Genomic DNA, 10,475 nt, shown 5'->3' with positions numbered 1-10,475 from the left:
AATCTCGGCTCACCGCAACCTCCGCCTCCTGGGTTCAGGCAATTCTCCTGCCTCAGCCTCCTGAATAGCTGGGATTACAGGCACACGCCACCATGCCCAGCTAATTTTTTGTATTTTTATAGAGACGGGGTTTCACCATGTTGACCAGGATGGTCTCGATCTCTTGACCTCGTGATCCACCCGCCTCGGCCTCCCAAAGTGCTGGGATTACGAGCGTGAGCCACCGCGCCCGGCCAACTCCTCTTCTTAAAAAGGACAAGAGATGGGGTGGCGATGGGGAACTGGGGGGTGGGGTGGAATGGAAGGAAGAATAAGACTCCAACGATTCCTCAAATGCCAGCTGTTTATCAAGTTTGATTGTTATGAATTTTCCAGAAATAAAAGCTACTGTGCTCCAGTAGGTCTACCTGCGAGCAACTGAGATGGGGAGGAATGGGAAGGAGAGGCAACAGCGCTGAGCATAGACTCGAGAAGAGTATGATTCAGGTCTCCATAGACATGTTCTTTGGAATAGCACCAAGGTTGTGTACTGGGCAGGCACTCTTGCCAGTTCCCCAGCCTGTTCTGTCCAATCCTGGCGTCTTGGAGCTGGGGTGGAAGAATTTTCCCTGAAGGAAAGCAGCCAACACCCTGTCCCACCCTTCTCCTTGGGCAACTCTTTGCCAGGCAGGAATCTCTCTCACCAGGGTTTTCTTTTGGCTGTCAGATAGATCACCAGCAGTTATGGGCTTAAACCCCTGTCACCACGCCCCTCCCAGAACCTGGCAGACAGCAGCAGCTGGAGTCTGCAGGACCACCTTCCTTGAACTTCCAGCCGGGAATGCACCTGAAAAACCCCAGAGCTTCTTCTGTCAGCCGAAGTCCAAAAAAGGCAGCTCCTGGCGTTGGCACATTCAGTGCAGAGTCCAACGTGGAAAGGGGCCTGGATAGGGTGGGTTCAGCTCCCAGGTCCCACCTTTGCGGGGGAAGTTGGGCCCCCTGAATTAGGCTGGGAGATGCTTGGGGCTGGTTGCCACGTAAAGGACGGGGGTTGTTTTTTGTTTTCTTTTTTTTTTTTTGAGTCAGAGTTTCACTCTTTGCCCAGGCCGGGGTGCAATGGCACGATCTCGGCTCGCAGCAACCTCCACCTCCCGGGTTAAAGCGATTCTCCTGCCTCAGCCTCCCGCGTAGCTGGGATTACAGGCGCCCGCCACTATACGCGGCTACTTTTTTTGTATTTTCAGTAGAGACCTGGTTTCCCCATGCTGGCCAGGCTGGTCTCGAACTCCTGACCTCAAGTGATCCACCGGCCTCAGCCTCCCAAAGAGCTGGGATGACGGGCGTCAGCCACTGCGCCCAGCCCGGGGCGTTGTTTTTAATTTAAGATTAATAATTTTTTAGTATATGTCCCAAAAATTGCATGAGATACGTGTATGCTTAAAATTCGTCGTTTATATGAAATTCAATTTTAACTGGCCGTCTTTTTCTTTGCTAGGTCTGGGATCCGGAGCTTGGCCTAGGGGACTCGGGGTTGCCTCTGCAGCAGGTGAAGAGCAGTAGGTGAGGCGAGTTCCTCCGTCACGGACCCGCTTGGAAGCCCCGCGCCGGCACCTTCACCCCTTCCAGCCGAAGGAAGGATTCTGGAAAGCACGAACGGCGGCCAAAGCCCGAACGAGAGCTAAGGGCCGCATCTCGCCGCAGCCGTGGTGGGAAAGCGTCTTCAGGAGGGATGAGTCGTGGCCTGGCCTCATTCCCGCTCGCCTGCAGACTCTGCCGCCGCTCGCTGGCTCTTCTCCGCCCCGAACCGCCCACCTGCGGACCCACAGGCACCGGCGGCGCTCAGCAGCTCAGGGAGGATCCTAGTGGCGACTCGCGGCCCCCTGGCTGTGCAGCGTCGAGTGCGCAGACGCGGCTGGCAGGTGGGCGGGACGTGCGCGCGCGCGCCTGCGGCGGCGCGCGGGAAGACACGGGCTCGCGCTGCCGGGCGTGGGCGTAGGCTCGGGCGTGGTCACTGGCGGAGTTCCAAGTCGGGGCAGAGGAGGGGTCGGCGGCCGCGGGTGGGCACGTTTCGACTGGGCGTTGCTGCTGCTCCACGTGCGGCATGAAGGGGACGGCCGTGACCGTGTTCGAGGTGATGCTGGGAAGGGAGAGAAAGCGGAGGACACTTTCTGAGGAGACGGGCTTTGTGAGGAGACCGCAAAGTTTGGGTAGAGGGGTCGGGCGTTGCCAAAGTGGAGGAAGAAGGTTCGGGAATCGAGGTCCGCCTCCCACCGGGAAACGAGGAAGTAGAAGCAGATGAGGGCTCTCTCTCGCGGGGTACTCTGTGGGGAACGACGTTCTCTCTCCAGCCGACAGCCCTGAAAGCTGCGGCGTTTGCCGAGCACCGGCGGACACCTAGGAGGTGCACGCCGGAGCCCACTGTCTTCCACGCACCGGGTGCTGGGAGGGGACGCGGAAAGAAGGGGAGCAAAGGAGCCAGCCCTGGGGGGAAATCGGGGCGCCAGGACAGAGGCATGGAGGGACCCATCCGTGCAGACTGGGAGCGAGGGAGAGATGTTTTAAGCCCCGGTGCAGGTGCAGGTTCCTGGGGCCGGAGCAGCTGGACGTGACTGGGCGAGGTTCAGAGGCCACGCCTGTGCTCTGGGAGCTGCTCTGGAAGACGGCACTAGCACCTGGCGCTGGCCACGCCACGTGTGCTCGCTCCATCACCCACGTTCACGACCGGTGCCTAATGGGATGCTGAGCAGCTGTTTGTGAGGAGTACTGGGCGGTTGACAGAAGCACAGGCTCAGGGCACCCGAGAGAGGGCCCCCGGGCGTTCTGCCTGTTTCTTGTCATCAAAGAAAGCCGCGGGATTCCATTTTACAAATAACAGAACCTAGGCTAGAACCCAGGGCGCTGACTCATAGGCCGGTGTTCTTTTCCCAACTGTGCTGTCATTACCGGTATGGGAATATCTTTTTTTTTTTTTTTTTCCCCTTTTCAGACTGAGTCTCGCTCTGTCGCCCAGGCTGGAGTGCAGTGGTGTGATCCCAGCTCACCACAACCTCCGCCTCCTGGGTTAAGCGATTTTACTGTCTCAGCCCCGCGAGCAGCTGGGATTACAGGCGCACGCCACCACACCTGGCTCGTTTTTGTATTTATAGTAGAGACAGGGGTTTCACCGTGTTGGCCAGGCTGGTGTTGAACTCCTGACCTCGAGTGATCTGCCCACCTCTGCCTCCCAAAGTGCTGGGATTACCTGCGTGAGCCACCGTGCCCGGCCCGATATGGGAATATCTTAACAGAGGACGCGTGAAGGAGGAGTTAGACTCCACACTTACCTGGAAGCCATTCTTATTTATTTCTTATTTATTTCTTATTTATTTATTATTATTTTGTTTAAGAGTAGCCCTGTCGCCAGGCTGGAGTGCAGTGGCGCGATCCCAGCTCACTGCAACTTCTGTTTTCCGATTTCCAGCAATTCTTTCGCCTCAGCCTCCGGAGTAGCTGGGACAACAGGCACACACCACCATGCCCGGCTCATTTTTTGTACTTTGAGTAGAGATGGGGTTTCACCATGTTGGCCGGGATAGTCTCGATCTCTTACCTCGTGATCCACCCGCCTCGGCCTCCCAGAGTGCTGGGATAACGTGAGCCACCGCGGCCGGCCACCATTCTTATTAACTACTAGTACCAATGAGGATCTTAGTTCCCAGATCTTCCTGCCTTTAAAAAGGAAGTAATAATTGTGTTGCCTCCTATAGAAGTGAGAATCTGTTTGCATGAATAATAATGGGAGTTGGCCGGGCGCGGTGGGTAGCCTGTATTCCCAGCACTTTGGGAGGCTGAGGCAGGCAGATCACTTGAGATTGGGAGTCCAAGACCAGTCTGGCCAACATGATGAAACCCTGTCTGCAAAAAATGCAATAATTAGCAGGCTGGCCGGGCGTGGTGGCTCATGCCTGTAATCCCAGCACTTTGGGAGACTGAGGTGGCAGGATCACCTGAAGTCGAGAGTTCGAGACCAGCCTGACCAATCTGGAGAAACCCCATCTCTACTAAAAATACAAAGTTAGCCGGGTGTGGTGGCATGCGTCTGTAATCCCAACTACTCAGGAGGCTGAGGCAGGAGAATCACTTGAACCTGGGAGGTGTAGGTTGGGGTGAGCCAAGATCGTGCCATTGCACTCTAGCCTGGGCAACAAGAGCGAAACTGTCTCAAAAAAAAAAAAAATTAGCTGGCTGTGGTGGCGGGCACCTGTGCTTCTAGCTGCCTGGGAGGCTGAGGTGGGAGGATCTCCTGAGCCTGGGAGGTTGAGGCTGCAGTGATCCGTGATCATGCCATCACTGTACTCCAGCCTGGGAGTCAAAGTGAGACCCTGTCCCCTCTCTTTCCCCAAAAATAAAGGAAATATATTTTATTTTCAGTTTGTCTCGATTAAATGTTGGTTTTGTTTATTTGAGATGGAGGGTTGCTATGTCACCCAGGCTGGAGTGCAGCAGCGCGATCTCGGCTCACTGCCATCCCCACCGCTCAGGTTCAAGTGATTCTCCTGCCTCAGCCTCCCCAGTAGCTGGGACTACAGGCACATGCTACCATGCCGGGCTAATTTTTGTATTTTTAGTAGAGACAGGGTTTCACCATATTGATCAGGCTGGTCTTAAACTCCTGACCTCAGATGATCCACCTGCCTCAGCCTCCCAAAGTGCTGGGATTACAGGCATGAGCCACTGCACCCAGCCAATTAAATGTTTTATCCAGACATCCTGGAGTCCTGTTCAACTTAAAATATTGTGTGTAGTCTTTACTGCAGTAGAACTTAGAAATAATAACTAATATCTGTTAAGCATTTGCTATATGTCAAGTACTGTGTTAAGCATTTTGCACATATTTTTAATTAAAAAAACTTTTTTTTAGTAGGAGTGGGGGCCTCACTAGGTTGCCCACGCTGTTCTTGAACTCCTGGGCTCAAGCGACCCTCCCACCTGGGCCTCCCAAAGTTCTGGGATTACAGGCATGAGCCACCACATTCAGCCTTGCACATATTATTTGTTTACGTTCAGCAGCAGTCCTGTGTGGTAGTTTTATCCCCATTTTAATAGATGAGGAATCTGTAGTATGGAGAAATTAAGTAACTTGCCCAAGGTCACATGCTAGAATTTGGCACATCAGGAATTCAAATCCAGGTAGAGAGTGCAGTGGCCTGATCAGGGCTCACTTCGGCCTCAACCTTCTAGGCTCAAGAGTCTCCTGCCTCAGCCTCCGCAGTGGCTGAGACTATAGGCACACACTACCTCGCTGTGCTGATTTTTTTTTTTTGTTAGAGATAAGGTCTTGGTGTGTTGTCTAGGCTGATCTCAAACTGCAGGGCTCAAGCCGTCCTCCCACCTCATCCTCCCGAAGTGCGGGATTACAGGTGTAAGCCATCGCACAGGACAGCATTAGCACTTTTAAATAGTATTCTGACCCTCAAAAGTGTTGATTTAATGAAAGATAAAGATGATTCATAACCAGATGTCACTCTTATTCATAGCCTTCATGTTGGCTTTTATTTGGGGCAGGAAAAAAGAAACAAGAAAAACAAACTCCCACTTAATTTTTCCCTAATTATTGTTTCCAGATGAATATGTTCTGAATAAAGCAATTTATTGTCTCAGTTTGCTGTCTGATTGGGCATCGTGTTGAATTTTACTGTCTCCTTTCTTATGTCACTCTCCTAGCTGTTTATTTTGTTTAGACACAATACTCTGAACAAACCTAAATCTGACATTTTATTTTATTTTATTTTTTTATTTTATTTTATTTTATTTTATTTTATTTTATTTTTTGAGACGGAGTTTCGCTCTTGTTACCCAGGCTGGAGTGCAATGGCGCGATCTCGGCTCACCGCAACCTCCGCCTCCTGGGTTCAGGCAATTCTCCTGCCTCAGCCTCCTGAGTAGCTGGGATTACAGGCACGCACCACCATGCCCAGCTAATTTTTTTTTTGTATTTTTAGTAGAGACGGGGTTTCACCATGTTGACCAGGATGGTCTCGATCTCTTGACCTTGTGATCCACCCGCCTCGGCCTCCCAAAGTGCTGGGATTACAGGCGTGAGCCACCGCGCCCGGCCTAAATCTGACATTTTAGAAGCAAGAATACAATTTTTTTTGCGGGGGGGAATTAGAGTCACTAATTTGACTGAATCGTAGAGCTATTACTGTGATTTCTAAAGACTATGTTTTCTTTGAATTGTGCTCCTTTCAGATTTTGAGATTTTTAATAATTCACTGGAAGTGTGACATAGAAGTATCAAAGGGAGTACTGCTAGAAGGGCAGCTAGTGATTTCCATAGAAGGATTAAATTCCAAGCACCAGGCAAATGCTCTTCATTGTGTAACAACTAGTAAGTAAAGAAATAAAAATTATTGATTTTCTATCTCTTGTCATGGTTTATGTCATAGCCATTTAAAAATTTAAATTAGTCAATCTTTTATGTTATTCCAGGATTGTTTCATAATTATAAAACAAAATGATTAGTAAGTATCTGGTGGTAGATTTACAAATGTGTCATACAGGAAAGGTGAGTAGAATGACTCTTACCATAGATTATTTTACTGGTTTAAGTTAAAATTGCTCGGAAACAACCTTATTTTTCTCTTGGTTTTAACCTACTTTTTCCACAGAAAAATTACATTTCATTGAGTTTTACCTGCTTTTATTTTTCCAAGTCTAAATTTTGGCAGTTGCAAAAAAGAAATAAAAAAAGGGAAAAAATGGTGAATGGTGTATACTTAAATAATCATGACCTGTGATTAGTTTGAAAATATCTCTTCCATTTGGCTTTCATGCTTTTATCATTTTTGCCTGTTGTCTTGAGGGAAAGCTGATGCATTGAGCTGCTCTGAAACAATGAATTTTCTTAAACTTGAAGTGTTAGCTTGTTTAGTTGTTTTTTTGTGGGCTTTGTGTGGGGGTGTGTGTAGGTTTATTGAAGGGTACTTTGCAATGTAGTGGAATTGTTCCTTCAGGCTTAGAGAAGTCACTTGGGCACCAAGTTGAAATTGGTTAGTAAACTAGGCTTTACAAGACATTTGCTTACCTGAACGGTAATGACCTGTCTTCTCTTTGTGTATTAATATTAAACATCTTCAAGAGCAGTATGACAGGTTAGTTTGCTCTTTCTCTGTGTGAACTCCTCTCTGACTGGGCAGGGTTCCCACCACTCATGAGAGAAATGTATGAAGACGTGTCTAGGATGATAGCTGGTCTGTGTATGGTTGTTATAGTCTAATCCAGTAAACTGTAACCAGGTTAGCAAGGTTGATTTAATAAAAAGGAAGGGACTTCAGCTGCAATAGTTTTCGGCAAGAAACTCAATTCTGCATTTTGAGCCTAGTGAAATTCTTTAGCCCACCTAGAATGGGGGCATTTCTGTTCTCCTTATTGTCTCTGAGCTTTGTGTAATTATGGTTTTATTTATTTATTTATTTAGAAATGGAGTCTCACTCTGTCGCCCAGACTAGAGTGCAATGACCTGATCTCTGCTCACTGCAACCTCTGCCTCCTGGGTTCAGGCAATTCTCCTGCCTCAGCCTCCTGAGTATCTGGGACTACAGGAGTGTGTCACCATGCCCAGGAAATCTTTGTATTTTTAGTAGAGAAGAGGTTTTACTATGTTGGCCAGGCTGGTCTCAAACTCCTGAACTCAAGTGATCCACCTGCCTCAGCCTCCCGAAGGTCTGGGATTACAAGCATGAGCTACTGTGCCCAGCCTATGTTTATATATATATATTTTTTTTGGTAGGAAACATGGTGATACATGCTTGACATAAAACATTACAGAAACATATTTTGGAGAGTGAGACTTACCAAATATCTTACCCCTTGAGACGATTATTAACATTCAGGTTTTTCTGCTGTGTTTTTCTTTTTTCCCCCCATTTGCCAAGGATAATCTATCTTCTAGATTTTTCTATGCATATGCTCATAGTTATTAATATCAATTTTTAATATCAATTTTTAAGAGCTAGAACTATACATATGACTGCTGTGTACCAGTACTTTGTGGGCAGCATTTCATGTTAGCATAACGGATCTATTTTTTTTTTGTAAAAAAAAAATATGTTTATTTTTAGTTTTTGTAGGTTTTACACACGTATGGCTTTGACTGGGTGTAGTGGCTCATGCCTGTAATTCCAGCACTTTGGGAGTGCAAGGTGGGCAGATCATTTGAGGTCGGGGGTTCAAGACCAGGTGTCCAACATGGGGAAACACTGTCTGTACTAAAAATGTAAAAATTAGCAGGGCATGGTGGCACACACTTGTAATCCCAGCTACTCGGGAGGCTGAGGGATGAGAATTGATTGAACCTGGGAGGCAGAGGTTGCAGTGAGCCAAGTTCTCACCACTGCACTCTAGCCCGGGTGACAGAGTGAGGCTCCGTCTCAAACAAAAAACTCCCAACAATACCCTGCACACTTCCCCATCTCCCCTTCCCATCTTTCTCCCTCTCAGAGGCTAATACTTTCAACTCTGTTAATTGATTATTTAATATTTATCTTTGTATCTAAGTAACATGTTTGTTTGTGTTGTTGTATCTTTTTAAAAAAAAAAATAGGGTCTCACTCTGTCACCAGGCTGGAATGCAGTGGCACAATCGTAGCTCACTATAACCTTAAATGCGTGGGCTCAAATGATCCTCCTACCTCAGCCTCCCGAGTAGCTAGGTCTACAGGCATGTGCTACCATGCCCGGTTAATTGTTTTACTTTTGTATTTTTGTAGAGACAGAGTCTCCTGTTATGTTGCCCAGGCTGGTCTCAAACTCCTGGGCTCAAGCAGTCTTCTCACTTTGGCCTCCCAAAGTGCTGGGATTATAGGTGTTAGCCACTGCACCTGGCCAAGATGTTATTTATTTATTTATTTATTTATTTTGAGACAAGATCTTGCTCAGTCACCCGATCTGGACTGCAGTGGTGCAATTACTGTTCACTGCAGCCTTGACCTCCTGAGCTTAGGTGATCCTCCCATCTCAGCCTCTCAAGTAGCCGGGACTACAGGCACGTGCTACCATGCATGACTAATTTTTAAAAAAATAGATATGAGGTCTCTCTATGTTGCCTAGTCTGGTCTTGAACTCCTAGGCTCAAGTGATCCACCCACCTTAGCTTCCCAAAGTGCTGGGATTATAAGCATCAGCCGTTGTGCTCAGCCCTAAATTGTTATATCTTGATTTTCCACCATAGAAGATAATTGCTCTCCTTAATATCTTCATTTCTACCATGCGTCTTATGTAGTTATACTTTTCCAACCATTTAGATGAATATTTACTCATTATGAGCATAAAGTACAGTTTAGCCATATAGAAAACTATGATTACTTTTGTTTATAATTTCCCTTCAGCTAATACTTATTGTTTGTTTTTATCTAGTCAACTCCTAAACTTCCAGCATTTGTCTAAATCTCAGTATATTCCTGTACATCAGATATTATATCAGTTTCATCCTCCTGAAAAACTCTTTTGCAGTGTTTTCTGACCTGCTCTAATTTTGACTTGATGCCTTCTGTATCTGGTGCACAGCTTTCATCTTGGAATGCTCCCTTCATCATTATTCAGAGTGTTTCTATAGTTTTTCTTTTGCATTGGATTTTGTGCTTCCTGAATCCCTCTTTTTTTTTTTCTTGGCTCACTCCTTGCTTTGTTGGATCTCAGACTTCAGTAGCTTCCTTGGAAAGAGTGTTTGGACGGTAAATTTCTTGAGACCTTACATCTCTGAAAACATCTCCACGTATACCTAATTGGTAGTTTGGGCATCCAGGATTCTAAGCCAGAATTCATTTTTCCTTCAGAATTTTGATGACATTGCAGCATTATTTTCTAGCTTCAGGTGTTGCTATTGAAAATTCTAAAAATCTTTCTGATTACTCTATATATGGCTTTTTCTTTTTTCTTCCCCTCTCTGTAAGCCTTTATTTTTCTTTTTATTTTTTTGAGATGAAGTTTAACTCTGTTGCCCAGATTAGAGTGCAGTGGTGCAATCTTGGCTCACTGTAACTTCCGCCTTTCAGGTTCAAGCAATTCTCCTGCCTCACCTCCTGAGTAGCTGGGATTACAGGTGTGCACCACCATGCCCAGCTAATTTTTGTATTTTTAGTAGAGACAGGGTTTCACCATGTTGGCCAGGCTGGTCTCGAACTCTTGACCTCAGGCGATCCACACACCTTAGCCTCCCAAAGTGTTGGGATTACAGGCATGAGCCATCATGCCCAGCCTCTCTGTACGCTTATAGGATCTTTTCTTTATCCTTGTATGAATACAGTAAATAAGGGTAGCTTCTATAATAAATAAACCCTAAAATCTAGTGGCTTAATACAGAAAATGTTTAGTTTTCTTGTATTTCACAGTCAGATGAATGTGTGTGTGTATACAGGCAAGCAGGCAAGTGTTTTTTTTTTGAATCGAATTTTGCTCTTGTTACCCAGGCTGGAGTGCAATGGCGCAATCTCGGCTCACCGCAACCTCCGCCTCCT

The 10,475-nt window shown here is 47.0% G+C and overlaps 1 protein-coding gene across 6 annotated transcripts in view; it reads left to right on the top strand.

Annotated features, from left to right (window-relative positions):
- The first annotated feature begins 1,937 nt into the window (after positions 1 to 1,937).
- Positions 1,938 to 10,475, top strand: part of CUNH11orf80 (chromosome unknown C11orf80 homolog) — a 107,337-nt gene continuing 98,799 nt past the window's right edge. For 5 of the 6 annotated variants that reach the window (XM_037741562.1, XM_017537000.2, XM_017536999.2 and 2 more), the window contains exons 1-2: positions 1,938 to 2,110; positions 6,211 to 6,349. In XM_037741562.1, coding sequence (XP_037597490.1) covers positions 2,081 to 2,110; positions 6,211 to 6,349 — 169 coding nt within the window. In that variant the 5' untranslated portion in view covers positions 1,938 to 2,080. Of the gene's footprint in view, positions 2,111 to 6,210; positions 6,350 to 9,657; positions 9,693 to 10,475 lie in introns of those variants that run through there. The other variant, XM_037741563.1, reaches the window with a different exon arrangement.

The sequence above is a fragment of the Cebus imitator genome, unplaced genomic scaffold, assembly GCF_001604975.1.
Source record: "Cebus imitator isolate Cc_AM_T3 unplaced genomic scaffold, Cebus_imitator-1.0 Scaffold102, whole genome shotgun sequence".
Taxonomy (NCBI): domain Eukaryota; kingdom Metazoa; phylum Chordata; class Mammalia; order Primates; family Cebidae; genus Cebus; species Cebus imitator.
The sequence above is the reverse complement of the archived record's forward strand: the minus strand, read 5'-3'. Positions and strand labels throughout refer to the sequence as shown.